A 27,368-nucleotide genomic window follows, 5' to 3' on the forward strand; every position below is an offset into this window, starting at 1 on the left:
TGACCCTGGCGGCCGGTGGCCGCCAGGGCCACCGACCACGGGAGCACCGCCAACAGGCTGGCGGTGCTCCCGAGGGCATTCTGACCGCGGCGGTTCAGCCGCGGTCAGAAAGGGTAAACCGGCGGTCTCCCGCCGGTTTACCACTGCCCGTTGGAATCCTCCAAGGCGGCGCAGCTTGCTGCGCCGCCGAGGGGATTCTGACACCCCCTACCGCCATCCTGTTCCTGGCGGTTCGCCCGCCAGGAACAGGATGGCGGTAGGGGGTGTCGCGGGGCCCCTGGGGGCCCCTGCAGTGCCCATGCCAATGGCAGGGGCACTGCAGGGGCCCCTGTAAGAGGGCCCCGCTTGTATTTCACTGTCTGCTTAGCAGACAGTGAAATATGCGACGGGTGCAGTAGCACCCGTCGCACCTTCCTACTCCGCCGGCTCGATTACAAGCCGGCTTCATCGTGGGAAGGACGTTTTCCCCTGGGCTGGCGGGCGGCCTTTTGGAGGCCGCCTGCCAGCCCAGGGGAAACCTCAAAATACCCACCGCGGTCTTCCAACCGCGGTACGGTATTTTGGCGGCTCCCGCCGGGCGCGCGGTGACCGCGCCCGGCGGGAGTCAGAATGACCCCCTAAATGTTTATTTTCATGTACAGTACCCAAAGATTACTTTCACTTTAAGCCTTGTAAGCCTTCTGCTTTCCCAACCGTTTACACTGCTTTGCGAAATGCCTGCAAAGGACAGATTTTAAATTGGGAGAACATAGTTGACTATAGCCAGTAGCTTGTATTTTTCCCCACAACCATTCTGTCGGGGTTTCATGTGGTATGTCGAGTTCTGTAAATTAAATATTTAAGAAATAATACTGCTGATGTTGCCTTGTTGGGGTGTAAATAGGTTTACATTGATGATTTGATGGGTTTAATACTTGGCTGTTGGAAAGGAGGATATACCAAATACAATACTAAATGTGACAATGCACGTGTGCTTATTTTCTTATGGTATGATGGATGTGCGTCCTGGTTGTAGGTGAATAACTAGGATGTTTTTTGAAATTCTAGGAACCAACTGCAACCTAATGATAAAAGCCCATGGAGCCAGCACAATCTGCACCCGCCTTAATGACCCAGATCCCTCTGGGCAACTTCTGTTCAGATCATCAGAAATTCTATGGAACTTATTAGAAAATGGTTCACAGGAAGAACTTATCAATCAGCTGAGTAACCTGGAATGCATTCAGTGAGTCTCTGGTTAATTGTCCATGTACACTGGTATTAAGCACTTTCATATAGCAATTACATAGCAGTTTAAATGCCCTTATTATGAGTCATTATTTTGTGCAGGACACCAAACATTCCTTCCATTTGGTCGAGTGATTGGGCTAAACGTTTTTTTCCATGTTGCATTAGTGTAGTATGTTTTATATTGTTTAATTAGATGGCCCTGTATTACAGTGTATTTGGGTGATGAGGGTGCCACAGCATCGCTTTCAAAGGTGTTGGAATGGTAGACATGCCTCCACCATGTTCTTGGACTCGACATAAACATGCCAAGTAGACGCCATGAATTCCCCTTTTCATAACTCTAAGGGCGTTTTAAGTTGTTCTTTGATGCTACAATTCACAGTCTGTAGCAACTTGCAACCTGAAATTATATGCACAACCACTCATTTGTTTGCCTGTGTTGGTCACCAGGCTGCCTCGTTATGTCAACGTCCATCTGTGTAGAAACTCAATAGGCCGAATGAGGTAAGAGGACAGTAAGCTCTCAACGTTTAGGCCACCACTTCTTTACTCCCAAGAATGGAAAATCTCTACCCTCAAAATTCATTGATAGCTGGTGAAAATTAGCATGGAGTCTTCCACAGGTGAATGAGGCCTTGTCCCTATAGAATACCTTCCCTATGTTACTGCTGCACTGTGAGCAGCACTGCCCATGTTTAGACCATAGTTTTGCAATTTTTGTAGTGGGTAGTTTTGCGTCACTGATGACGCCTGAATAGATCCCACAGAGCCCAAATTCCTTGTCCACCAGTGACATTTGTGTCCATCACTCTTGTAGTTTTTCCTTACTCTCCTGTAGTTTGATTTTGTAGTACATAGCAGATGAAAATAACACTTGGGTGAGCAGTATTTCACCTTTAACAGGGCTCAACCTAGGGAAGGTTGTGTTAGAGCAGGATTCAGAGTAGGAGGGTGTAGGAAAATAGGCTTTGTTCCCCTTAAACGAGACAATGCTAATTTGTAACCCGATTGGCAAGGACTTCAGCACCCCTGTAAGTCCGATGTAAATGATACTCCTGGTACCCAGGGCATGGGTACTAAAGAAGGTCCCTAAGGGCTGCAGCATGTATTAGCCCACCCTAAGAGACCCCCACACAAACTGCATGCAGACTGCCATTGCAGGATGCGTGAAATGGTGCAAACCATTCCAGAAACACAACCCTATGTGCAATGCCCACTACCACTGCATGTATTCTATGTAAGTCACCCCTACAGAGGCCACACTCTCATAGGCCAGAAACAATGCTTGCTCAGCAGAAGGTGTTATCACCTCCTTCAGCAATTTAGCATATATGGGCTGGAGGCTTCAAAGCCCCTGCCACCCTTTGATATGCAATCCTGGCTTCCCCCAGACCTGGGGAATGCCACCCCCTGCCCTGAGGCCCATTTGGCACCAGAGCAGGTGAGAAATTAGGTATGCAGAAGGCATGGCACACTTACAGGCTAATCACACCCATAAGTTTGGCCACCTGAAGTGGACAGTCGAGGAAGGGTTCACCATCTTGTTTCAGGTGAAACTAGCAATTCTGGGTCAGAGTTATGCTCCCTCCCCACAGGAAGTGGTGTTATAGGGGGTGTAGTCATCCTAGGGGTAAGTAACCCATTGCTGAGGGCATTGGCAGTCAGAATGGCTGGCTAAACGCTCTTGCCCTTGCTCCCGCCGTCCATAGAATAATCCTGCTGTAATCATGTTGATTCTGTTGCCATCTCCCTCCATCCACGCACTCCCCAGATGAGCCATAATGCGAGAGCCTACAGAAAGATTTTTGGAATCGCCAGGGACTGATTTGCTGCTGCCCGAGTGAGCCTCAGACCTGACTGCACCGGGCCTCCTTGTTTTCCGGCTGTTGCTTAGCAGGGGCTGTCAGTTGTGAGGCAAGGGGTCAGATGTCACAACTGGGGACAGTGCTGCATTCTGTAATGTTCCCCCTATACTGGTGGGTCTCTTTGGGGCAGTGGACTGTTGCTGAGGCTGTTTCTACCCCCTGGCAGTGGGGGCTGCAGTGCGCTCGACTGTCAAAGCGGTGCTGCAGGCATATACTGCCCATGAAGGCCCATGAGGAAGTGCAGAGGAGGTCATGCCGAGATTGTAGAGCTGGACAGGACCCCAAACCCTTTTGCTTTTGACCACACCACTGCACACTTGGCCCTAACAGGTGTCCCTGGAGGAGCACGAAGAAGATGCTGAGGCCCATTCTGCTTCACTCCCAGCTGCATCGGGGTCTAGCCCACAGACCTGGCCTTCTGACCTTCTGGTTTCTCTGAAAGGAAGGTGCATGAAACACGCTCCGTGCCTATAAATCAGATTTAAGTGGATCAAGGAAAAGCAGGCAAAAGAGCAGTGCGAACAGCCCCTGATATTTGTGCAAGGCACTGTGACAGTGGCAGCCTCATTTATAGCACCCTACACCCAGCTGACTCACAACATCTTCACAGCGGACTGGCCCATCCTCGGTGAAGCCCCCACTCATTTTTTATTTTCCTCACAAGGGTGACTTTAATCCTCAAACACTACTGTAAAGTGGTGGGGACCCCTTTCCCTGAAGTGAATGAGGAGCTTTTCGTCCAGCATGCGAATTGAGCCCTGTGAATAACCGACCTGGTGGTGTGGCCTGGCGTCCCCCTCATCTCATTGCCAAAGGAAACACTTCAACAGCCTACTGGTGCTGGGTCCCGGGGGCCTTTACCTATGGCTCGAGCTCCTGGACCGAACTGCTCTACAGACCCTTACTCAGGTCCTGGGTCAGAAAATGGGGTCCCTGGGCTCTGCGAGTCGGGGAGACCAGGTCTCTGTGTGACTGTGGGGCGAGAAACAAATGGGACAGCTTAGCCCTCTGACTGAGGCGAGGGCGGATGGGGGCTTCCAGGATGCCCTTCATGCTGATTTGCCATACCCCATTGTTGAAGATTTGTGGAGGCAGCTAGGGGGCACAGGAACCACCCTACTGCCCACTAATCACTGCACCCCATAAGGACTCGAAGGCTTGGGGACAGTGATACTGTGCACTGCCCGCTTGTAGTGACGTAGCCCTGGGGAGAACTGGTTATGGCAAGAAGGTCTTTTCCGCCCCCAGGTGACTGTGGGGGGAGGATGGAAGGCTGAGATACCCGAGGGCTTGCCAGAAAGGAAATCGTGCTGTGGGAGGATTCAGATACGGATCTTTGGCAGGGTTGCACATCTGGATGCTACCCCCGGGCTGCCATGACCTGCATAAGACATCTGGCTGCGGATATGGGGTGTACCTGTCTTCTGTGGGCCACTCCACTGCACCACACTCTAGATTGTGGAGTAATAGTGTTGCCTTTTCAGTGACGTTGACCCCTTGCAGTGTATGCGAAGACTCCAAGAGGTGATAGTGACATCTACCTGACTCCCGGACCCTTGGCCCCACAGCCTGGACTCCCCACCACCATGGTGAAGGATAAAGGACCTAAGCTAGCACAGTCCAATGAAATTGTCAACTACATGAATACGCTGCAGCCTGGCGATCCTAGTTAAGAAGGGACGATGGGGTGCACGGGGACAGGGCTGGAGCGGCAGCGGGCTCTAACCTGCTTCTCACTGATTTGCTGGTGGCATTACAGAACTCGAGAAATGACATGGTTAACAAGATCAAATCAGTTGCCTTTGATGTTAATCTGCTTCCGGCAGGCCTGTGGAAGGTGGCAGAGGGAGTGACCGTCACAGAACAGCATCTTGACACCCTTGAACAAGTGGACCATAACCTACGCACTACAGTCTCTGACCTCCAGAAGTTGACGGCTCACCAGGATGAACACATAGAGAATTCTGAGGGGCGATCTAGAAGGAACATCTACACTTTTTTGGTTTCCCTGAAAAGGCAGAGGGGCAATCTGTTGAATTATTCCTGGATGAATGGATCACTACAGCCCTGCCTTCCTAAAAGGTTGTGTAAATTCTTCGTGATCGAAAGGGCCTATAGAGCACTTGCCCCCCCCACCCCCCCACCCCCCAGCCAAAACTTGGCTTCCTGCTGAAAGCAATTATTGTTCGCCTGTTTAATTTCCGTGACTGGGACACCATCCTCCAATGTGGCCAGATGGACCCATTTCCTTTTTCTCTGTCTGTACGCAGCAAGTCCAGGAGCAACAGAAAACATTTATCGCTGTCAAACAGCGCCTGAGAGACATGAACTTGAAATATAGCCTGATCTTTCCAGCTAAACTCAAAGTACAACATGAAGGGTAGGTTCTATTCTTCTATTCTTCTTTAGTTCTGGAGAAGCTAGTGATCGGTTGGACACCCTAGCACAGCCTCCTGCTCAGAGCATGGGCCGACAGAAGCCACTGATCCCGAGCACACAAAGACAATCTGCCCGTCTATAAAGGCAGAAAGAGCAGCGAAGGAGTCTCGATGATACCAGACAAGCAGAGAAAATTGTAGAATGCATGGAGGGAACACTCACCCTCACAGACGTGGTCCAGCTACTGACAGCACTGGATTGGAGTGACTTCTGCAGCCTGTTTGGATGACTGTGAGTATGTTGGACCACCTCTAAGGAGCGCCAGGGGGTCTTGTGGGTCCCCCTGGTGCCAGTGATGTTTGCATTGACATGAGCCACATGGTAATACTGGTCAAGATGGTGAATGCTATTGAAATGTTATGAGGAGGGAGGGAGATTGGATGAATTTGATGTAATAAGTTACTTATTCTGTAATTTTTCTTTATATGCCGGTGGGAGAGTCTTAGGATAGTGGCAGGTACGCAGAGAGTGGGAGTTTGAGTGCCAGTGACCTTGTACCCCCTCCTTACCTCTAGCATAGCATAAGGTTTATTTATTGTTGTAGTTATTGTTTTTTCTTAACTTTTTGTTTCTGGGAATGGGGTGGCATATGCTACCTCCTACTGGGCCATTTGAAGAGTGGGAAGTCCTAGTTCAGCTGCCCACAGGGAGCAGAGAGTTGGGTACAGATATGGGGTGGCATGTTTTCACAGTTGCGGAATTCAGTGCTGCTCTTGTACACTATGGTCTCAACATCTGAACCCAGCCCGCCTCCTTCGAGGCTGCGCCAGAGAAGGGAACATCCCAACTGCTGGGCCAGGTGACTTTACCAAATATTTACAGATGTCGGGCCACACAATTAAGCTCATGTCCTGGAATGTCTTGGCCATAGCCAATTTAGTGAAGGATACATGCCTATCTGAAGCGTCATAGAGTATGCGTCACATTTTTACAAGAAATGCATATATGGGGGACTGCATACCTTGTCTCAGGAAATGCAGTAGGGGGCGATTGTTTGCCACCTTATACTTTGGCTATGCCTGAGGTGGGCTGTTATGGATGGCCCCAGGGATCCCTTTCTATCACAGAGGTCATGTCTTAGATCCAGAGAGTAGATACGCCATTTTATTAGACGGACGAGAAGTCTTCATAGTGAATATTTATGCTTCAAGTACTGACTGTCAAACTCCACACTAAACCCCATATGACCGAAGCATTGAGCAACATGTTGCGGGATCTGCACCTTTTCGATATAAGCAGGGACAGCACCCACTGGAAAAAACATTCTCCTGTTACACCTCCGAAGCAGGGACCCGCAGCCAATTAGACTATTGTCTGGTCTCTAGGGTGTCTTGTGATATAACACAAATCGTGTCACGGTATCTGGCCCGCTAAATAGTGGACATGTTCTTCCATGTTTTGGGAGGGAGTGCAGATGCACAGCGATACTGCTCTGGCGCCTGAGGACAGAGGCCTTGCCAAACCCACCATTCGAGGTTGTACCTAACGACACATCCACACACTACTTTCTTGAGAACTGGGGCACCTCTGGAAGTAGAAGCATGGACTCAGAGGCGATGAAGGCGGTTCTCCGAGATGTTTGTTTCAAAACTACCTACGGAGGCAAAGAACATTTGGAACGAGATATCCAGAGATGTGAGAGATCTGGGTGACATAGGTCATTCAGAGTGTTGCATCCTTCATCCTTCCACTCCGCCTACACCCCAACAGACTGGCGTGACTCCTGCAAAGCTTTATTTGATGACAGCTGTAGACTAGAAAACATACATACACCACATATCGCCAATGTCTACATGCGGAAGGAGACAAAACAGGGGCGATGTTGGCCTGATTAATCAGGCAGGAGAATCCTCAGATTCCGATCCTAACCCTACAGGATCATGTGAGCTGCACGGTCTGTACACAGCAGGCCATTAATCGGATATTCCAGTTCCACTTAAGTAAACTCTGTGTCAGAGGGGAGACAGACCAACTGGATCAAGTCAAAGAATACCTGACAAAAATCCCACTCCCGCAACTCAACCCCAACTACCGCAACCCTCTAAACAGGTCCATTACAATCAAGGAGATTCTCTCTGCAATCCAAGGATTGAGAACAGCAAAAATGCCAGGAAGCAGAGGCCTTCCCACTGAGGTTTACTGTAGGTACCCAGACACAGTAGCTGATAAACTCCTGGAGGTCTTTGAAGAGGCCTTCCGGAAGGGTGCCCTTCCAGCCACAATGCTAGAAGACCTAATAGTAATGAGGCTTAAGCCTGGCAGGGACCCAACCATAGCCTCTGCTTATCGACCCAGCTCTCTCTTAAACGTTGATGGTGAGCTCCTTAGTTATATTTTAGCGACTTAACTCCTCCCTTGCCTTCTGGTCCTCATCCATATAGATCAATCAGGATTTATCCTGAAAAGAAGTACCCTGCGTAATTTATGGAGGCTCTCCTGCATCTATCACGCCCCACAACTGCTTGATGATGCATATGGCCTAGCATTGTTGAATATTGAACTACCGTTTAACTCCCTTGACTGGACATACCTATGGCGTGTGATGAGGAAAGCAGGGATAGGCCCTATATTCATACAAGGTGTTTGGCTGTTTTATGCAGCTCCTTGTGCTAAGGTGCACTCATAGGGTGCAATTTACAACTTCTTCAACCTAGAGAGGGGAACAAGCCAGGAATGCCCTTTACCGCTGCTCCTGTTCATGCTCATGATAGAGCCAATGGCAGAGAGATTGCCCAGAACGATGGGCCCTTGGGGGCTTGAGAGTTTGGACAGGCCTGCTATCTGATCTAAAGGAAACGCCTACGGTTGGATCGTCCAGTAAGCTGGCAGGGTGAATTGAGATTGGGAAGTGGGGTTTAGTATAGAGTGTATCAAAATATTGAAGTTAACACTGTACTAACTCAGACTTGATGAATACTACTACATGGGACAAAGAGTACAAGAGCATAGGGGTAGAGGGAAAGTTGGGCATTGTTTCTATGATCTTGCTGTGATTTATGTACACAAGTTCTGGTCGGACAGTATTGCTCATTGAGACTGTCATGTATATCCTATGTAAGTCCAATAAATAACATTTTCAAAAATGTAGCTCACTGGCTACTACCTCACAGTCCCCTAAATGCTCCTAAATACAGTATTAAGGGGTTCCCCTACACCAGAGAGTCAGATTAAACTACCTGGAAATAGAAGAAGGGCAAAAAAAGAGTGATCACCATAAGAACTGAGGATTTACACTGGAATTGGCACAAAACCCTTTGCTGCTTCTGTTATCTTGACAATTGCACTGACCAGACTCATCCAAAAGCTGTGCATCCAAACCTGTGGAGGCCGATCCAGCCCTTTGCTCACCTGCTAGCATCTCACTTGAAGTGGAGGAGTCATCTCCCAGCAACTGCAGGCAGTGAACACATCTCTCTGGTACACTGTTTTGCTGGCCATTGTGCACTCGAAAGGAGTATCACATCAGTAGGAGGTTTTTGTGGCTCTAGGAGGTCAGCCTCTTCTGTCTGCTGAGTTTTGAGACGCTAGACCCTCCAGGAGCACTTGGATCGGCCAAGTCTTGTTGAGTGTCCATTATGGACCCCACCACCGCCAAAACCGACCTGCATGACATGGGACTTCAGGACTAACAAGGCCACACAGAGAGTGGCCCTGCTGTTGTATTTTTTTTCCCTTCTGCAGGTCATACCCGAGAAGCGTGAGAGCCTCCAACCAAGTGACCAGCCAGACAAACACATCTGCATCTGAGAGCCACAGCCCAGGTTCCCACCAACTGACTGTGTCCCCTTGCTCCAAAGACCCTCACAAGTTGAGCGCCCAAGTCCCCCCTTGCAGCCTGTGATCACAAGTGCCCATTGCTTACTACAGTGTAGCATTCAAGGCTACCAACCCGACCAGTACCTCTGCACCCAAACATGTCAGGGCAGGTAAACCCAAACTGCTAGTGTTTCTTTGGACCGTGGCCCCCCCTAGCACCTGAAGTTCGCAGGGCATCCCCGAACTCTGTCTACAAGTACCCCTAGCAGTAAATGTCTTTTCTTTCAGAAAAAAACATTTCTGCGTTTGAGTTGCATGCCTCAAAACCTGTTATTTGTATATTTTTAACATTTTCTTCTAAATGTGCTAACTTTGGAAATACTTGCCTGATTTTGATAATCTTAGTGTGTAGAGTAAGGGCTGTGCATAGACCTCTAGCTTACCCAAACCCAGAGACTAGATTCCTAACACCAGGTACTACGTGTACCTCTAAGTAAGGAGTGGTCTTTCCTGTGGAAAGTAGCAGGTGACAGAGTGATAAAACAATTGCAAGTGCTTATTCCACTGCTGCCACCAATGTAGGAAGCTGGCCTGGTGTGTGGGGGTACCTAAGGTACGTACACCTTATACCAGGTCCGGGCATCCCCTATTAGTGTAATGTAGGCTGTTTCTAGAAGCCAGACTCTCTAGAGGTAGCTGTGGATGAGCAGCCAAGACTTATCTGGGAGACATGTGAGGCTCATGCAATACCACTGTAGTCACACAGCACTTACACACATGAAAGAATACACTCAGTGTTACAACAAATAAAGGTACTTTATTATGGTAACACAACACCAAAATACCATAGAGGCACTACTCCCTTAGGAGGTATGTAACACACAAGATATATAGGCATAGGAATAGTTAGAAAACACTGCAAATGGTGTAAAACACAATAGAGAATAGTGGACCTATGGGAGCACAAACCATATACCAAAAAAATGGAATGTGAGAGTGTCACCCCCACCCAGGTAAGTAGAATGTGTAGAGGGTCGTTGGGGGTACCAGGAAAGCACAAAGGTAAGTCCACAACACCCCCCAGCAACCAGGAAAGCAGGAGTAAATTACTAGAATGTCCCCAGAACACCCAGAAAAGAAGAGAACTGCAAAACCCAGAGATGACTGCTAGAAACCAACAGTGGATTCCTGAAGAGGAAGACCTGTGGAAAGAGGGGACCAAGTCCAGAAGACAAGAAAAGTCCAGTGGGGACAGGATCCCCTACCCACCAAGCTGAGGATAGCAGGAGTTGGTCGACGGTGAGGAACAAGAGTCAGCCTTACAGCCTTGGAGTCGGAGTCGAGTTCCTGGAGGATGCAGGTGATGTCCCACACCAGAAGGAGGATTGCAGTCGGGTTTGCGTGTCCGGATTCCACCAACAAGCCTTGGCACAGGCAAAACTCACAGTTGACCGAAAGTGGTGATGCTGGGGACCACCAAGGCCCAGACGAGGCAGTTAGAGGGGACCCTCAGCATCACAGAGAGCCCACTGAAGCAGCACACACAGGAGTCCCACAGGACGGGTACACAGAAGTTGCAAAAGGAGCCCACGCAGCACTGCGAAAAGGAGTCCCATGCCGCAGGAGAGTCACTCAGGGAGCTGTACGTCACGGGAAGGAGTGCTGGGGGCTAGAGCTACGTGCAGACTGGAGATCCCTTGGAAGAAGTGCCAACAAGCCTTGGCAGCTTCAAAGGATGCAGTGGAGGGGGGTACTGTCCTCCGTGGGCAGGCAAGTGCTTACCTCCACCCAAGTTGGGCAGTTGGTAGAGAGGACCATCTGGACCACTTCCGACCACCACCTGTGTTGCAGGATCCACGCAGCTGAGCAGGAGAGGGGACCGATGCAGCCGGTCGTCGATGCTGTTGGTGCCTTCAGATGCAGGGGAGTGATTGCTTCACTCCAAGGGAGATTCCTTTTTCTTTCCTTTGCAGACTGAAGACAGGCTGTCCTCAGAGGATACATGACTGGGGAAATGTTGCAGAAGCTTGAAGGAGCCAGAAAAACAATGTTGCAGGTAAAGTCTTCATCTTTGTTGCAAATTGTCAGGTCCTGGATGGTCCAGATGCAGTTTCTTAAGTCAGAAGTCAAAGAAAGGGATGCAGAGGAATCCTGCTGGAATCTTGCAAGCCAAAATCTGAGGAACCACCCAAAATAAAGACCATAAATAGCCCTGAAAGGGGGATTGGTCACCTAGCTGGGTGACCAACTATCAGGAGGGGGCTCTGACATCACCTGCCTGGCCTGGCCACTCAGATGCTCCCAGAGTTCCCTTCCAACCTTGGATTCAAGATGGCAGAACCCAGTGACCCTCTGGAGGAGCTCTGGGCACCACCCCTAGGGTAGTGATGGACGGGGTAGTGGTCGCTCCCCTTTCCATTGTTCAGTTTCACACCAGAGCAGGGACTGGAGGTCCCTGAACTGGTGTATACTGGTTTATGCACAAAGAGCACCAAATGTGCCCTTCAAAGCATACCAGTGGCTTGGAGAGGCTACCCCTCCCAAGCCATGTAACTCCAATTCCAAAGGGAGAGGGTGTAACACCCCTCTCCCAAAGGAAATCCTTTGTTCTGCTTCCTGGACTTGAGCTGCTCAAGCAACAGGAGGGCGGATACCTGTCTGTGAGGTGGCAGCAGCTTGGGCTGCCTGGAAAACCTCAGAAGAATGTAGGAGCAATGCTCGGGGTCCTTTAAGGAGCCCGCAGAGTGCATGGAATCATACAACCAATACTTGCAAAAGTACTGGGGTATGACTCCAACATGTTTGATACTAAACATACCTAGGTTCGGAGTTACCATTATGTAACTGGACATAGGTAGGGACCTATGTCCAATACTTGCGTAAAATGGCATCCTCACACTCACAAAGTCCAGGAAAGTGGGTCTGGAGTTTGTGGGGGTACTTCTGCTAGTGCAGGGATGCCCTCACACACAGGTACCTGCACCCTGCCCTCTGGGCTGAGAGGGCCTACGATTGGGGTGACTTATAGTGACCTGGCCTAGTGACCTATAGTGAAAACGGGTTCATGCACCCAGTTCACACAGTCTGCAATGGCATTCCTGCAGAACCCTTTGCATGCGTTCCCTATGGGTGGCAGAATAACTGCTACAGCCCATAAGGATCCCCTGGAACCCCAATTCCCTGGGTACCTGGGTACCATATACTAGGGTCTTACATGGGGGCACCAGTATGCTAATTATGGGATGAAATACAGAGTTTTGGGACAGAGAGCATAATCACTGGGGTCCTGGTTAGCAGGTTCTCAGTGAACACAGTCAGGCACACTGACATCACGCAGAAAAAGGTGGTAACCATGCCAAGAAAGAGGGTACTTTCCTACAGTAGAATTTAAAAAAAGCTGTGTGTACCATGTATTGACTCTGTGAGTGCCTCAAATGCTTAACACTCCCCTCTGATAAGCCTAACTTGCTCGACCACACTATCACAAATAGAGCACTTGCAATTATTAAAGAAAGCCCTGCAAAACCAAATAGGGATCACCTGGACCTTTTGCATAGTGCTCCTGAGAGACACACTCCAGGCCAGTCGCTCGCCATTACCAACCCAGGTGGGGCAGCTGGGTCTAGAGATGACCGGTGGCCACAGCTCCACAACTCTGCATCTCCCATACACCAGGGACCACCAACGAACCTCAGCAAACAAGAGTGGAAAGCCAAAATGCAATTGGAATTGGCTGCTTTGCTCCCCCCTCCCCGAACTCTGGGGCCTCCCAACGGAATCCATGGCCGGGGCGACTGCCACTGTACATGCCCCTGAGAGACCCACTCTGAGCCAGCCTTGTGCCACGACTGACACAGGCGAAGGGGATTTGCCTGGAGACTATTGGGGGTCAGAACTCCATGTTTTCCACACACCAGGGATCGCCAACGGAGTTTACATCTGACTGATCATAGCTTCAGTGCCACAGCCGGAGCAGCAGCCTGGAGCGTTCCTCCCCCTGCCATCAGCTGCCTCTCTGCATCTAACCCCAGCAGCTGAAACAGACTCCTCCATCTTTGAGATGGTACCCGGGTCGTGGAGTGGTGAACCCATCATGCAGAAAGGCATAACACCGCAGTCGGGCAGTACTTGGGTCTCTCCACAGCATCACGCGCCCGAGGCCTAACTCCAGCTTGGCTCACTCCCCATAAACGACCAGCCCTTCTTCACAGGAGCAAGGCCTAACTGCAGCCTACCTGACAGCTTCCAGGGGTGCACCCGCTTACTCAGCAGTATCAGGAAACCGGGCAAGTCGACACAGCAGCAAGGCTACCCCATCCGGTGAACAATGTAGCAGCCACTACAGGCAATTGCCCAAGGGACCTGCGTGAGCCCGCAGGGGAGCTCTGCCACCAGAACAGGGCCCTAAACCCCATGGGGCTCCTGCCAGATCTCTGTAACCAACCAGACGGGAGACGGAGAGGGGGAAGCCCAACACAACAGGACACCATTGGAGGCTCTTCCATTGGGGAGACCCCCTCATTCCCTTGTGGACTTTCAAGACTGACACAAATTTCTCCCAACCTCCCACCTCTGCCAGCACCTCCACTCTTCTCACTGGAAAGGACACACAGGGTCCCAGCATGACCACCGATCCTAGGGGTACAACCCCGCCCCATGCTAGCCAAACTACTCCATTACCGAAACACGATTTTATGAGCAGCATGCACCGCTGGTCCCCTAAAACTGAACAATCAAACTATAATGCTATTCTGAGTATACCCGCAGTACGTCATAGAGCCTCCTTCCTGAGCACCAACAAGAGACTCCGCAAACTGAGAATCCAATACTCTCTACCATTCCCTGCCCACCTCAAGCTGCTGTGGGAGGGCAAGTCTCTATTCTTCACTGATTCCACAGATGTCTGGAATTGGCTGGACCAGCACCAGCCGACACCTCTTCGACGAGCTAAGGAGGGGCACCTCCTAGACCAATGTGAGCGGGATGGTGGAGAAGATGCCACGAGAGCAGGCATAACTTCCTGCCTCCCAATTCCACAAATACCCCCCCCCCCCAGGCAGCTCTTTTAGGACCAGAGGTGGGCAATCCAGGTGGTGATGTCGCTGAGGGACAGCACTGACTCCTTAGAAGATGGACGGGGCACCCACATCTTCTCTACTGATGATAATTAAACTGCAACTGATGGTTCCCACCTTCGCTCCCAGACCTCACCACTGGTAACACCACAGACTGCAGGCACAATAATCCTAACCAGGAATGCACACAGCAAAAAAGTGCCATGAAGTCTACTACGCCAAAGGCCCAAACCGTCTTCCTCCAAGAAACACACATTACACTACCCAAGCTGCAGTAATTACATAAGCGCTGGATGGGAATCATCATAGCTACTACCTATTTCGCGTACACACGCAATGCTCTCCTCTGGGTTCACCCTGGGGTCCTCTTAAAAACCATCAAAGCAATAGTAGACAGGGAGGGCCGTTTTGCTCTATTAAAGGGCCATCTGGATGGCTCCAGAGTCCTTTTGGGCAGCATCTATTCCCCCAACACCGAGCAGGAGGCCTTCTGGACAACACTATCTCAACCGCTTGCACACAAAATGAGAACCCCATGGATCCTTGCAGGTGATTACTATTGCTCACTAGACATCTTTTTGGACCATTCTCACCCTCTGCTCCCCCACACACCCTCACACTCAAGCGGCACACCTCCAACAATGGACCTGTCATTGAGCACTGGTCAATACGTGGCGGTCCACTCACCTCAACACAAGATTCTACTCCTATTCGGCAGAGCAGGATCTCTTTGTGCACCTAGATCGAATCTTTGTGTCAGCTGCCTGCCTAGATATCAAATGACAGGCGGACTATCTGGGTCGTAGACTCTCAGATTACGATGTGCGCACCGTTGACTTATCCTGGAACTCCCTGAACCCCCTAGTGCCTACATAGCGGCTGCCGAGGGAAAAGTTGGAGGATATCTCTTTCAGGCCTCGCATGCTAAACACATTATCCAATTGTTCTCCGACAAAAGCTGTTCGTCCTCCTTAAGCTCAATCGAGTGGGACACCTTCATGGTGACCATGCATGGACATTGCATACAGGAAATATCAGGGGTCTGCAAAATGCTAGAATGAGGGATAGCTACAAATGAACGCCGGATAGCTGACCTACGAAAGGCAGCAACCCTAGATGCCTTTAAGAAGACAGCCCTCACAGATCCAAAAACCCAGTATGCAGTAGTCCTAGATCAAATGCCCTACTTCAAAGCTTATAAAGCCATAACTCAAATAGAGGGAGACAAGTCAGATAGCTAGTCTTCCAAGACATTTTCCCAGGACTATCCTTGATTGATTCGAAATTTTCTAGAACGTCTGAATACCCAGGGACATACCACTCCAAAAACTGGGAAAAATTAAAGTGGGAGGGAAAACAGCCAAGATTTTAGCTGTTTATGAAAATAAAATGAGACTTATTATGTGCACAGCTATTCCCTGGAGTGTCCCAGCACTGTGATTGGACAGACTTTTAAGATGTAATGGCAGTTTGTTCCATAGCTGACAGGTGGAATACACAAAGCTATGACCGCCCCAAAAGGCCTTGAGATCACCTCACCCACTGGAAGCACCCTTTTCATCTAATAGGCTATCCTAGAGGCCTTCTTCACCTATTACTCCTCAATCTATGCTGCCTCCCCTCGCCCACCAGAGACAGAAATTAGCTCCTTCTTAGTCAAATGCCCCCTTCCAAACGTCACACCTGCAGTAGAGTGGAACTAGATGAACCTATTACATGCCAAGAGATCAAACAAGGTACACGCACCCTGGCCAGTAATAAAACCCCAGGCCCAGGTGGCCTTCCGATTGAATAGTACAGCACCTTCAGCACTCTTTTCACTCCCTGCTTGGCCAAACTGTATGAAGAGGCCTTACACTTCAAGCGCCTGCCAGATCGCTCCCGAAGCCAGATCGAGAACCAACCATCCTTGAGTCCTATAGCCACACTGGTCACCGTCTATAAAATCCTGGGGGAAATACTGTCTGAACGATAAGTCCTGATTTTACCTACCCTAATCCTTCCGGATCAAAATGGCCTTGTCTCCGGGCAGAGAACTTCCCAGAATATTCGCCTTGTCTTCCACCTAATGGACCAAGCCCCTCATCACTCTCCTACATGGCATGTCTCATTCTGGGCCTGGAAAAGCCTTAGATAGCCTTTAGTGGGACTACCTTTTCCAGATACTGTCCACACCAGTAATTGGTAAGTGCCTCTGTGCATACACAAGGCTTTTAAACACCGCCCTCAGGTCCAGGGTCCAGCTGGGTCACCTGATCTCTCCAGCGTTCCTAGTGGAGAGAGCCACCAGACATGACTGCTCCCCTTCCCTCCTATTTACATTGCAATGGAGCCTTTAGCCGCTAGGCTCCGATCGGAGGGGGAAACCTGGGGAATACCTTTAGGAAACACAACCCAGGTGGTCTTCCTCTACGTGGATGATCTACTCCTCTACATTCGGGCTAGCCCCCATCTATGGCACTTTACAATCATTTGCATGTGTCACTGGACTACGAGTTAACTGGGGCAAAATCCAGTGTATTCCCATTGGGAGGATCTTTGCTCTCCACTGAAGTTGAACTGGGCGGGCAGCTGGAGTGAAAGGGTGATGCTGTCTGATAGCTAGGGGTGCAACTCTACCATTTTCCCACGAACCTCTGTAAGGGCGCCCTCATAAGAGCCATTACAGCTCTGAAATCCCAGGTTCACTTCTGGAAATCTCTCCCAACAGCCATGACAGGCACAATAGATGTCTCGAAAATGATCATACTCTGTGCCTTCTCTACTACTATGCCAGACTGCCTATCCATCATCCTTCCCGCAGCTTCTTTGAGGATCTCAGCATATTAGTCAGTGTTCATCTGGGGCAGTAAGCGCCACCACATAGCACTACAGAAACCACAACTACCCGTGGAGAAAGGCGACCTCGAACACCCTCATTCGAAGCCTACTTCTTAGCAGCACAACTCCAATGGGTCTCCTGATGTCTGGTGCACTGCAACCTGGTCAAAATGAACACTGAAGATGGCCCCCTTTCTTGTACAGACCCCTAGAGTCTGCCACTGCCAATCACTCTCTCTCCTGGTGACGACTGCACATAAATGTATTCGTCGGACACTAACTCTAACTCGGCATGTAATCCTGTATGCACCTGTGTTCCAGCTTCAGGGCCACCCACACCCTTCTAACCCCTTCACATCCAAAGATCTTATACCCTGGCATGACTTATCTCACCACGATCGGTGACCTGTTTCAAGATGGCCATCTCCTCACCATTGACCAACTCATTAGAGACTTTGCTCTCCCAAGGGGTCAATGCCTAAGGTTCCACCAGCTGCGATACACACTCCATGCCCAGTGGGCGATCATAGACACCGAACCTCCTACTGACTCTGTCCTCCATTCCCTACTAACCTTGCTACCTCATAACATGGCACTATAGGACCATAAAGGAGCCCACTGGGACTCGACTTGTTCACTCAGGAACAAGTGGGAAGTGGATTTTGGACAACCATTGCAAGATGCTGAGTGGGAAAGAGCTCTTGAATTCTCTCACGGGGTCTCACGCAACACCCTGTTCAAGAGTATTCAATACACTATGCTTCACAGGGCCTATGTCACACCATACCAGCTCAATCGCTTCTTCCCCATGGCCCAGCTCGGCTGTCTGCACTGTCAAGAGTTTTTGGCTGACCTCCAACACATGCTGTGGTCCTGTCCCTCCCTATTCCCGTATTGGCATGCAATACACGAAAAGCTCTGCTTAGTAATGGAACTCCCAGACATAAGTCCCTGGGAAGCTTGCACCCTAGGTATACTTAAGCACGTTAAGTGAAAAGCAGTCAGGGCTCGCTTTGCATGCCTCATGCTACTTCTAGCTAAACGTGCTATCACCCTCCACTGGTGATCACCCGAGTCCCTCAGGTTGCAAGCCTGGCACAGTGCAATACAGAGGTGGGGAAGGCAGAAGGTGAGGCCCTGCACTTTGTAGATGCCCTATCTCCCCAGCATGGGACACCCTCCTTGACCACTTCCTTCAACTCACCAGTGATGACGACCTTCGCCGATAACGTCAGAGATATAGCCCTCCCTGAGGCCAGGCATTCCTCCACCCCATCCTCCCCTCCCCCCACTCAGCCTCATCTTGGTGTACCCCTTTGGGAGACTCATTTCCCCCCCCATCTCGCCACCACCGCACTGGGCACTTCCCACCCGCACCCTAATACCAGCTTCAACCTTCACCGAACAGCTCCCTGGTCTCACTCCCAAATCCATCCCCAATATGTTACTCCTCGAGACACATGATATGCTCGCACTACCACTGAACTGCTCATATGGTCAAACAACACTCCCCTGACTGTCGGTCCTGCACTGAAACGTCTATCCTGCACCTCCTGATTCACCATGAGCAGTAGTAGCTTCAAGGACACATATATGGACACCATGTAATTTGCAATCAGTCATTGTGTTTATGATTGTTTTGTTAAAGACCCATTGAAAATACTTGTTAAATAAAAAAGTGTTGAAAGGTGCTCCTTGGTTTACAGGAAGCCACCAGACAGAGCTCAGGTTCAACCTGTTAGCTGATGCGGATTGTTAGAAGGAAGGTTAAGGAGGAAAGAGGAAGCTAATGGGATCATTTCACATTTATTTCCCAGGTGGCCACCCACCCCATATGGTTACGCTCCTGGCAGAGGACTGTCTGCCAAAACTAGAGCTCTACATCTGCTTGTTGGGTAGATATCCTGAAGGCAGAGCAGACTCTCGAACATGTATTGTACTGTAATAGTATTTATATAGCGCTTACTACCCCTGACGAGGCGTTGAAGCGCTTTTTGGCGGGGAGCACGCTACTCCGCAACCCAAAAGTAATTAGTGGTGGATTAGTATAGGGAAATATGAGTAGAGTATTAGTATTATTATGAGTTAATTTGAGCAGAGGATATGTGAGTTTGTTAGTTGGAGTGACTAGAGTAATGGAGGGATAGAGGAGGGAAGAAGCCAGAAGAGTAGGCAGTATTATCACCCAATGTAACAGTTTTCAATTTGCCAACCTAGGAATGATGGACGGCTGATTGATTAGTCCTTGTCAAGACACACACTTGTGTTGTTTTTTTTTTTGTTCTGCTTGGCATTTGGCAATGTATTTCTGAAATGGACAACTTTGTTTCATAAAATAAAAATGCAACAGCCTTTACAGGGCCGTCACGTGTTCTCCCGCCTGGGGCCCCTGTCGTTCCAGATCCTTGGGTCAAAGTTTTTGACGTCTTGAGTTGTGGCTCGGCTGGTGGAAACTGGTGGAAAACTGCGTTTCTTGATTTTGGTGTGGCAGGATTTTCGCCAGTTTATGACAGAGCTCCCACTCTTCCAAACTCTAAATGAGGTCCTAAGGCTGGACAAGTTAGAGAGCTGAGTAAAAGTTGCCCTTGAAATTGCCATGTACAATCAAATATTTTTGTCACAAAAAAAGCTCCAACTATGGCACTGCACAAGAAGCGCGCAGCTATTGTTGCACATTTCCAGGGCATGCAGACTATGAAACTATTCCGGTAACTATAGGGCTAAGAACATGGCCTGAAACAGGGAAGATTTCACATCTACTGTGTTAAGTATGGATAGAGAGAGACCTTCCGCGATTCCCTGCAAGTGCTGAACGTGCTATGCCATTTCTTAACAGACCTTTCCTGTACTAATCATATCCAGAGCACAGAGATCAGCCCTTTGGCCTTGCCCATTAAATAAATTAAATAAAGGACAGATTGTAACAGTGACCTGGTTTGCTATTAAGTGTAGATAGGATGTAGTATGTGACTGTGCCTTGCATGTACTGCCTTCAGCTCATACTTGTGAGTATATATTGTCTGCGCTAAATGTAAGCTGTGTCCTGTGTCCACTAAACACAAGACTCATCCTGCGCCTGTGATACAAAAAGGAGTGTTAAATTTATTGTATGACTATTCTGGCTGTTTTTACAACGGCATTTTGGAGAACGTAAAGTAGTACTCTTTCTCTACTCCTACATGCCTCTGTGAATAGGCCCCATAACATTTAACTAGGAGTAACATTTGAATATTTTGGGATTACAATTCACAATTAGTAAAATAAAAATACGGTGCTCTCTTTTTACTTTTACTAAGATGAAGTTGGATGTTGTGGGGCTGATTCAGAAAAGCGTGTAATATTACCTAATGACACACCTATAGGACTACTTATGAAACTCACAAATGCTTTTGTGCATCAACCCCGTTGTGCTGTGCCGTGTTCCTGATCTATCACATAGTTCCGCTATGGGAGTGTGACTCTTGTGTTGGTCTGAGGATCAATATATGTAATTTCTTTTCAGATACATAATTCCAAAATGTGAAATTATCATCAAGAATAGAGAGATTGTAATTACCGGAAAAATGTATTGCGTTAGCAACACTCTTCTTTGAAGTCTGAATACATGTGTGATGCCCTCCTATAACCAGTCTTTCTAAACACCTACATACTTAGTTGTGATTACCCCAACAATCAATGTGGAAAGATAAGAGAAGGTTAATTAAGAGGAAACAATAGTTTTCCCTCCCTACTTTGCATAACCCATCTAAATTAGATCTACAAATCCAGCCAGATCTGCCATTGTGAAGACTGGAAGCGTTTTCGGGACTCATTGCGCGCAGCTTTAGTTTTCTGCGTCACCTCGTGTCATGAATACATTAGAAAGTACAATAAGAGGAAGAACGGAGAGTGGACCTTTAGTCTTGTGTGTTTGTATGGCTTGCCATTTCTTGGGTGGTTGTCCATGAAGCCCATAGCATTTTGTGGAATGTGACATGGTCTCATTACTGAGCCCAGTACGTTTTGATGATGGTGACGTTTTGATCCTATCATGGTCTCCCTCTGTCACTGCGCACCTCTGTCACTTCCTGCCATGATTTTTCCACTCCCGTTCTCTCATCATCACTTCAACCCTGCACCCTTTCCCATCATCTCTTTGGATTTTGCTCACAGTATTTTGCGCAGTGAGCATTTTTTATATTATTTTTAAGGGTATCTGCCAAAATCAGTCTGTCTGTCCGGCCGCTTATGATAAGGATCGTAGCCTTGTAAGTGGGCCATGTTACACCTACAGATCTTTATAGTGAGACAGTCTTGAAAAATAGAGAACATCCACATACTCTGTCTGTCTCTAGTTATTAACAGCAAACCAACTTAAATGTTGGGTGCGAGTAAAGCGAGGAAGACATTTTTAGTCCGTGTCCTTTAATTATGCCTTATTTGGAGGGAAAGACAACATGAACACCTCAGAAAGCTCCTAACACTGACCTGTACACTAAATCCCAATAACCCATCCTCATCTGCACATCACCTATTGGTGCTGTAATGCTTATAAAGGCGCTACAAACACGCTCATTTATCACACATTCCTCTGCTCATATTTATGCCAAGCGTCCAGGCACTGGGGCACAATCTCCCAGCTACTTTTGCATTATAAATTCCACAGAGTATATAAATATTTTTGCGGTTATACCCACTCACTCCTTAAGATAAACAAACATGTTGACAGAACAGCACTTTAAGGTCCCGCTATTTGCGGCCTTAAGATCTGTCTATCACCAGAAGGTCAGAAGTTTTAATCCAGGCAGGGCCACTTAGGCATGCATCCTTGCGATGTTGCTAAATGTGCTCCCTTGACTGGAGTGATAGTAACTCTTTTTTTATTTGTCTGCAACGTTATCAGTCCGTTTCTCAATGTTCTGCGGAAAAATATTGTTTTTATAAACAGCCGAGGAAGTGTATACAGGCTCAGTTCTCCTGGATTGTACCTCAGATTTACATGCTCAAATAATTCACGTCACCAAATTAGGAGTGCCAAGGTAACGTTATAACCGCAGCTCATATTATAACATACCTGAAAGGCCATAAACCGGAGTTACGTTGAAGATCTATACTTTGAGGTAGGTACAATTGTTCTTTTATAGCCGGTCTAGCACGTAAGTGGACTTATGCATCCACTACAGAGTATGTGTTTCACCTAAAATTGAGCATTCTGTCTCCTAGAACAGCATCTAATTCCAGCTGGGGCACTGCAGAGGTTAGTAAGAAAGAATGGAAAAAAACAAGACCTTCTCATCCTTACAAGATATTGAGGGCTGCGTCTTAGCTAACCTCAATTTCCACTGAGATTTCCTCAAATATATTTCATTCAGTGTTATGGTCAGGAAGATTTCCTTTAATGTTGCGAGCCTTGTCAGTGACACCAAAATGCTAAGAAGGTACATGATGTAATGAAGATATTCAATTAAAATATCTAAAACAATCATTGATGTTAAGGAGGCAGTCGACTTTGAAATGATCCTTGGTGTCAAAATGTACCATTTCTTGCAACTTCTTTTCTTGATGATATTCTCTGGTAAACATTCTTAAAACTCCTTGATACTGAAGTAAAGGTCCTCAGAACATCCATCCTAACTCAGATCAATTTCATGCTGCTAGCCTCTGCCTTAGATGTTAGCAGACCTCGATTGAACATAGAATTGACATTGTAAGATTTAGAGACATTCTCTCTTGATACATGTGTGTGGAAATGTCCAGCACTAGCTTAACAAGTACTAATAGTACTGCTAGAACATTTGAAACCTGAGTAACAGGAACTGGTTGAACTGCATCTACTATAGAGCTCCGGGAGGACTTTTGCATCACACTGAATGTGTGTTATCAGCCTTGTCAATGGAACAACTTAGCACTAAAAAGCCCTCATGTTGTGAAAATATCTTTTCATTTGCCGACATTACTAGAAAAAAGGTGCTAGTGTTTTTCTTTTTGCAAATTCAAGAACCATAAGGTGCTTCTCTGGATAGACTAGTAGTGGTGTTAATCCCCTAAAAATTGTGGTGCTCCACACCTGAGCCTGATCAACAAATCAATATATTTAATAACATGTGGAGCCATTAGGCTCCACAAAAAGAACAGATAATATTTAGGTACCAAACCGTAAATGTTTTAATAAAAGTTACAGTACGCAAAAATCAGTTTAACAGTAATTTATAATCAGAATGTATATGTTTCAATTAATAAGCAATCAAATTAAATCAGTCTTACAAGGCAGAGAAATAACCAGCACAGGTGGCCTCAAAAAAAGAAGAATAAAGTAATTCTCAGTCCTCTCTGTCTCTTTCTCTCTGAGAGCACTTTAAAATCTCCTGTTCTGCTCCAATGTGACACAAAAACTAACATTTACTCTACTACACCCATCTCTTGAAAAGAATGTCCAGTCAGGTTAAATCAAAATGATACAATTACATACTTGATAGGTTCTCAGGGTTTCTTACAATACTAGCTTCTCTCTGAATCCTTCAAACATATACTGTCTGCAACAAGATAAGCTACAGGAATTAGTCTACACACTGTAGGCATCTCTTGAATGCACCATTCATCAAAACAACACTCCACAATAATCTCAAATAGGAAAACAATTCTCCACATGGGACAGAAGGAAAAAGAACATTGCACTCGACAACATTAAAACTCCATCTTCCTAGAAGTAAAATGTTCACATGCTACAAAGTAAACATGGCAACCAATGTTACCTTTTTTAAGTTCAGGCCCATTTTGGCTATAATAAAAACTCAACATGAATAAACATAATTTATATCTATATTAGCATTAGTGTGTCCTTGTGTTAATGTCGTATTAATCTAAAATGTTTAATGTAATAAAAAAACTCCTCCAAATTCCTCTCTCTGGTGATTCTGGGTGTCCCTACAAATAATAGTTTCTCTAATTAAATTCTCATTTTACATAGAAGTTATTGGTTTTGTAGCTTGCTCTGGACTCCACCAACCCATTGAGTTCGTAGTACACCTTGTCTTGAATGTCATCCTTTTCAGTTTCATCCCTCTTCCTCTTTCTTTCTCTCATTGCTGACAGCTTCTGTCCTCCACTGCTGTTTCACCTACCCTTTGTTAAAATCATTTGAGTCACTCTAATGGAAAGAAAAATATGTATCACATAAATCAAAAGAATCGGTATTGGCGTTAATACAGTCCTCAGGATTCCTCCTCCAATAATACTAAACCACGCATCAATTTTTGAAAATATCCTCCCTATTTCTTCCCTACATCTGTCTCCTCTAAATCCCTCAACTTGTGGGAGACATCTGTCACATTATTTATGAATTTGTTGGTCTGTTTACTTGCATCAGGTACATAAGTACAGCACTGCTGAAGCAAATCATGCAACAGCCTCCGCCTTATTTCACCAAAAAGATATCTAAAGCAATCCTGTTCTGTAATATCACAGCTCGTTTGGCGAAAAGCTCTATATTTATTGCAGTTAAAGTTCCAACAGTGTTAGTACCCAAGCGATCTCCCAAAGGAGATTGCTTCCTAATTTTACATCAATTAAAACTACACCTACAGAAGGCATCATAGCTCTAAATATGTCACATACTACTTGTAAAGTACTATGATTACGTTTTCCAGAAGCCTTTAGACTCCTATCATCTATATTATCTACATAATATACCTGAGGAAACACTAAAACTATGTTGCGATAATAAATAAATACACATTATTTCTGCACACATAATAAACTCCTCTAACAAGAGGTTCTTCCCCTGTCAGAACTGCATCACTAGCTCTAAACTCTTGTACACAATCAGATCAGGTGCTAAGGCCAGAGATGGTGGGTTGGACATTCTTACTTACTACATATACATTTCCTCTTTTTTGAAAATCCAGGCTAGGTTTTGGATGTATTCTTAATTCCTTAACTGTTCTGCATTTTCCCAATAAATTTCCCCTTTCCTTACTCTTTTTTCAGTGTTTGATTTTTGTTCATTCAATTCTTCCAAAAAAAACGTTCTCAGCCCTATTCCACTTAAAGAAAGCCTTAAAACTAATAGGGAAAGTTGTGTCAATTTGCGTGCTAGATCTCATATAATTGTACAACATGGGACGTTGCCCCTCTTGCGGATTTGAAGACATAAACACAGGTACATCATCCACAGCCAAATCAAAATAAAAAAAAATAATAATACCTAAGCTCATCTTTAAGATGGATCAAATTCATAATCACACTGAGAGAAAGAGAATAAGTGAGCAGTAAATGATGTCAGGTAACACCTGCTGTAGTCGTAGCTGGAAGATACATTCAACTATAACAGTCTTGAGCAGTCTTGAGTCACCTCGGAATACTCATTTAACAAGCTAAAATAAACATTGTCTGAAAAATTCCCTTCACAACTATCTTTGTGTAATGTTTGCCCACTAAATCTATGATTTCCCTCTAATAAAGTTTGAGAGAATGCACCATGCTTGATTGGAGAGTTAAGACTCTCTAATAAACCTGCTCTTATTACAACTATGGCAAATGCCAAAATATAATTTTGCAATCCTTCTGTGTCTTTGACACCATGATTTCTTGTGAGTCAAATCAAAAAGAAAAACCAAACTCTACTTGTGGACATGGCTTTGCAAATCAACACAATTTCAGTTCTTTTAGCTGCAAATCGATTAGGTGGTGCAAACTTTAGGATTAGGAACCTATAACTTTGACTGGGTACCTTAAGGGAAATTGTATGCTTCAGCTGGATTGCTGTGAAAACCCAATATCTTTCTCTAGTTACCAAAAGTGCAAAACATGAATTTCGAATATGGACATATGTCACCAGTTCAATAATCAAAAATTATTTTTAATCCTTAACTGTTGTAATATCGTTAATGGAGTTTTTTCAAAACATTTAGATGATTTTCAGTTTCATAACTTCTCAGATAAGAATCTAATGAAGTAGGTTCACTCAGAAGCTGAATACCTTTGGTTTGGCACTTTTGTATTTTTTTTGTTCTGACTTCTAGTTGTTCACTGTCATTAGCATTCTATTCTATTGGCTCAGGTTGTTCTCTGATCTGTTCTGGAATTTGTTTTTCTGTCACAATTTTTTTCAGTCTTTCACCACTTTTCAGCCACCTCTCTTCACTCTGCACTCTACTATCTGAAGTGCTTGCACTGCTTTCCAGTTTGTGGTGTACACACTTGTTCTCATTTGTTTGATTTATTACTGTTGTTATTCCCAGCTCATTTGCTACAGACTGTCCTGTTGTCACAACTTGACTTTGAGACCCTTGCATACTGTCTTCTTCTCCCACTGAATGTTTGCACTAATCTTGGGTTTGATTCTGCAAATCAGTGGTTGTTGTCAAATCTTGTTCACCGGGTCGTCGCACTCTCTTGGTATGGGAGGTATATATCCAGTGGGGTGATCTGCCACACTCAACAACTGTGTTCATCACAGGCATCAATTAAAAGGGTCTCTTTCAGTGTAGCCCAAGACACACTTTCCTGATGTGTATCTTCACCAAAACCCAGTTACAAGGACTGAGGCCATGACACAGATCTTGTCTTGCAGGTGCAGTTCTCAAGTCAGCCTGATGAGAAACAGAATTCACTTTATCACCCAATCCTTTACTGAAGTCCAGAACCATGTCATCTGTTATATTCAGAAGCACTGCTGCAGCATGGACTGAACCCCCAGGGCTCTTCAAATTAGCACTTTATTGCGGGAAAGTTTGATCTTTCAGTTGTAAGGACCTGGACAAGGGGAAGTGCATTGGGCCATTTTAAATAGGTAGAGCCACACATCTTTGCCATCTTGCATTTCAGAGTGCCATTAATCTGTTTCACAATACCTGAAGCTTCTAACCTGTAATTTCAGTGGACCTCTGGTCAATATTAAAAGCTACACACAGCACTTTTTTTTATCTCATTTTTAAAATGAGTGCCACCGTCTGACTTCAAAGAAATTGGTAGGCCGAAAGGAGGGATCACCTACCTCAGTAATAATTGTCAGACCATCACACCTCCTAGTCAAGTATGTTTCAACCCAATGGGACAACCCACACATACTAATACATAGCAAAGCCAATTACATATGGGCCTCTTGAGAAAATGCAAATGCCTATGATTAAAAGTACCATCAGACTTCCCTATATGACTAAAGGTCACAACTGTCCTTCTGGCCACATTTCAAATTTTCAGCAGT

General features: G+C 46.6%; 1 protein-coding gene across 2 annotated transcripts in view; it reads left to right on the plus strand.

Moving 5' to 3' along the window:
* CFAP69 (cilia and flagella associated protein 69) overlaps positions 1-27,368 on the plus strand; it is a 340,683-nt gene that overhangs the window by 94,821 nt on the left and 218,494 nt on the right. For both annotated transcript variants that reach the window (XM_069211560.1, XM_069211561.1), the window contains one exon: positions 1,048-1,225. In XM_069211560.1, coding sequence (XP_069067661.1) covers positions 1,048-1,225 — 178 coding nt within the window. The remainder of the gene's footprint in view (positions 1-1,047; positions 1,226-27,368) is intronic.

Source organism: Pleurodeles waltl, chromosome 10 (assembly GCF_031143425.1).
Source record: "Pleurodeles waltl isolate 20211129_DDA chromosome 10, aPleWal1.hap1.20221129, whole genome shotgun sequence".
Lineage (NCBI taxonomy): Eukaryota > Metazoa > Chordata > Amphibia > Caudata > Salamandridae > Pleurodeles > Pleurodeles waltl.